This window comes from Elgaria multicarinata, chromosome 11, assembly GCF_023053635.1.
Source record: "Elgaria multicarinata webbii isolate HBS135686 ecotype San Diego chromosome 11, rElgMul1.1.pri, whole genome shotgun sequence".
NCBI classification, from domain to species: Eukaryota; Metazoa; Chordata; class Lepidosauria; order Squamata; family Anguidae; genus Elgaria; species Elgaria multicarinata.
The window spans coordinates 22,024,513-22,027,932 of NC_086181.1; the positions used below are offsets into that span (position 1 = coordinate 22,024,513).

The 3,420-nt window shown below is 39.4% G+C and overlaps 1 protein-coding gene across 1 annotated transcript; it reads right to left on the bottom strand.

The window, feature by feature from the left end:
- Positions 1-798: 798 nt before the first annotated feature.
- On the bottom strand, positions 799-1,725 carry LOC134405422 (olfactory receptor 14I1-like). The gene has a single exon (XM_063136667.1). The coding sequence runs from the start codon at positions 1,723-1,725 to the stop codon at positions 799-801; it is 927 nt and encodes a 308-aa protein (XP_062992737.1).
- Positions 1,726-3,420: the final 1,695 nt, after the last annotated feature.

Consider the following 3,420-nt stretch of genomic DNA (forward strand, 5'->3'; position numbering starts at 1 on the left):
CAGTGGTCGACGGAATGGAGTCAGGGGAGGAGTTGCAGGGGGTGGGAGTCCACCAGACTCAACTCCCCTCCCTTCTCGGACTCCTGCAACATCCCTAATTCCCTGCTCAGAGATCGGATAAAGCACTCTGACCTCAGAGGGGGGAATCCACACCCCAACCCCTTGCAGACAGCACAGAAGGAACCACATCTGCTGCCTATTCATGATCAGGTGGAAAAACCTCGGAAATGGGGAAAGGAGGGTGTTTTGTTGTGTGGTGAGGGGAAGGGGTTGTAGAGGGTATCCTGAAGCCTCTCCAGCATCCTTCTCTCCCACTCCAAAAGGCTTTCACTAGATGGGCTGAAAAGCTCATCTAGCAAAAATACAGGATGGGAGGACTGGGAGGGGATAATCACCTCTGCTGTTCCTCCTGTTCTGCACTGGATGATCATAAGCTTCCAAGTTCGGCAGAGGTACAATCTTTGAGGCCGAAATCCATCAGAGGTCTGCCCTGCCCCATCATTGGGGGCTTTTAAGAAATCCTTGAAAACAGGATTTATTGCCTTCTCTTGATATTACTGTTGCTGCAATTGCCTTGTTTTGCTGATTTTATTGTTGAGGGTTTACTGTTTATATTTCTATTTTATTATGATCATTTTTTTTTGTTTCCCCTCCAATATTTTTAACGAATTCATGTATTTTATTATTGTAAGCTGCCTTGTGAGGATTTCTTCCATGAAAGACATTTATTTATTTATTTATTTATTTAAAAGTTGTAAATAAATAAATAAATAAATAAAGCCAAATAGAGAAAGCATTTTAAATTATTATCTCAGATGTAAAAAGCCTAGACAAGCTGACCTTGATATCCTTGTTTCTCATGCTGTAGATTATAGGATTCAGCAAGGATGGCAAAATAGAATATATTATAGTAAATAACAAATCCAGATCTGAAGCTGTGCTAGGGGTGGGCCTAAGATAAGCAAAGCACAGAGATACAAAAAACATGGAGAAGACAATGAGGTGGGGTAAGCAAGTTGAGAAGGCCTTTTTCCTTCCCTGAATGGAAGGGATTTTCATTACAGCAGTGAAGATCTGTGTATAAGAGACTACGATAAAGATAAAGCAGCCAAACCCAATAATGGTACTTAACACAACAAACCCAATTTCGATGTGCTGTAAGTCTGCGCAGGCAATCTTAAGTAACTGTGGAGTTTCACAGAAGAACTGTTCAACAACATAAGAACAGAAAGTGTTTGCAAACGTTCCACCACTGTGTAATGCTGCATTGAGAAGGCAAGCAATCCATACACTCCCGACCATTTGGGTGCAGGCTCCCTTGTTCATCACCATAGTATATTGTAATGGATTGCAAATGGCGACATACCGATCATAGGCCATGACTGTAAGAAGGGCAATATCAGATCCAAGAAAGAACATAAAGAATAAGACTTGTGCAATACATCCAGAATAAGAAATGTATCTGATATTCATGAGGGAATTGATCGCAGCTTTGGGGATAGTTACTGAAACTGTACCTATGTCCTGCATGGCCAAGTTCATCAGAAAGAAGTACATGGGTGTGTGAAGGTGGTGATCAAAAGCTATGGCAGCAATGATGAGAAGATTCCCTGTTACCGTTGCTAAGTACAATATCAGGAATAAGATGAAGTGTATGATCTGCAGTTCCCGAACCTTTGAGAATTCCAAGAGAAGAAACTCAGAGACTGATGTCTGGTTGTCCATTTTGACTCTTTAATTATGGTATCCCTAAATGAAAGGCAAGGAAAGCTCTTAAAATACTGTCCATCGAATTCAGTTCAGGGAGGTTTGAAGAACAAGTGGCAAACATTGAATAAAGACAAGATTAGAACTTGAAGACCCAAATTTAACATACAGAATGCTTAGCAGCTGCATCACATCCTTAGCACTAAATAATCTCTCTTACCATTAATGATTGTGTTATTTCTTACTGATCTTCATCAGCAACCATACTTTATGGCAGAATGTTTCATCCTCATGCTACTAATTAAAGCAGTTTTCCAGCAAGTTTTGTAGCACTGTGGTTTAGTAAAATTATATACTGGTGCTGGGAAGCAGGAGTTCATGTTTCATCATCCAAAGGAATCAAGATGATCTTAAGTCATAAGACATGTTTGGTTATCCATTTCTATGCATTTATCATGGCATCCCTAGATGAAAATGAAACAAAACAAAGAGAGCTGTTAAAGTTCTTTTGAATTTGGTTTGTCACTTGTTCTTCAAACCTCTTCAAACTTTCAACAAAGATAGGATTAGAACTTGCAGCTCCAAATTCATAAAGATTCCTGAGCAACTACATCATATTCTCACCACTAAATCATCTTCTTTTCTTTATTGTTCATGGGGTTGTTGTGTCATATTCATGTTCAGTAACAATCATGTATTATGGCAGCATATTTCATCCCAATGCTACACAATTCAAGGACTCTTACAGCTTTTTCTTTCAACACTGTTATTCAGCATTGCATTCCAGCAGAAGAAGATAGGGGAGGGTGAATTCACCCTGATCAGACTTGTTGGATACTTGCCCTGCTGTTGTCGCTTGCCCCTTCTTGCATGCTGCAAGAGCCTTTTTGACAGCTCAATAATAATAATAATAATAATAATAATAATAATAATAATTCTTACCCGCCTCTCCATTTTGATCCAGGTAGGGAACAACAATAAGCGATAAAATATATAAAATTGAAACATAACATACATTGCTAAAAACACCCTTAAAAATCCTAAAACATTCTAAAAACATCTTAAAATTTCACTGGATAGGCCTGCAGGAAGAGAACAGTCTTGAATGCCTAGTAGACTGTTAAGTTGATGAGTCTCCTCCGGCAGGCCACTCCACAGTCTGGGAGCAATTTAAATATTAAATAGCAAGTATCTGACGAGTGCCTGGCAGCCATCCACCCCCATCTGTAACCTCCATTGTGCATGACACAAGGCATCTCGGGGACGTGACACCAAGATCAGATCAGCATAGGGATTGCAAGCGGGTTACATCCAGGCTTAGAGCACCAGAATGTCCCAGTCTTTCCTGACATATTTGTTTACCTCTAAGTTGGACATTACTTCTGCTTTTCAATGTGGTCAACTGTCTGGTCTACTTCTCTGTTCTTTTTGACACAGGGATTTCTAAACCACAACTTTAACTTATTATAACACCTAACTTCTTGCCTAGTTCCGTTAACAGGAATACTAGTCAGTACAAGTCACAAGATCTTGTGGGTAATGTCTTTGAGCAATATCAAATCATATTTCATCAGGCCTTATCTAATCCAAAGCATCTAATCCTTTATACAGTGTTTTATGTGTGCATGCCTACTTTCCCTCTTATATTAAGGCAATTCCCCATTTGTACATCCATTTAAACCCATTCTATGACTTCAAAAACTTCTTTCTCTA

Coding starts and splice junctions, on each gene's coding strand:
- LOC134405422 (XM_063136667.1), bottom strand. CDS start 1,725: ATGGACAACCAGACATCAGTCTCTGAGTTTCTTCTCTTGGAATTCTCA.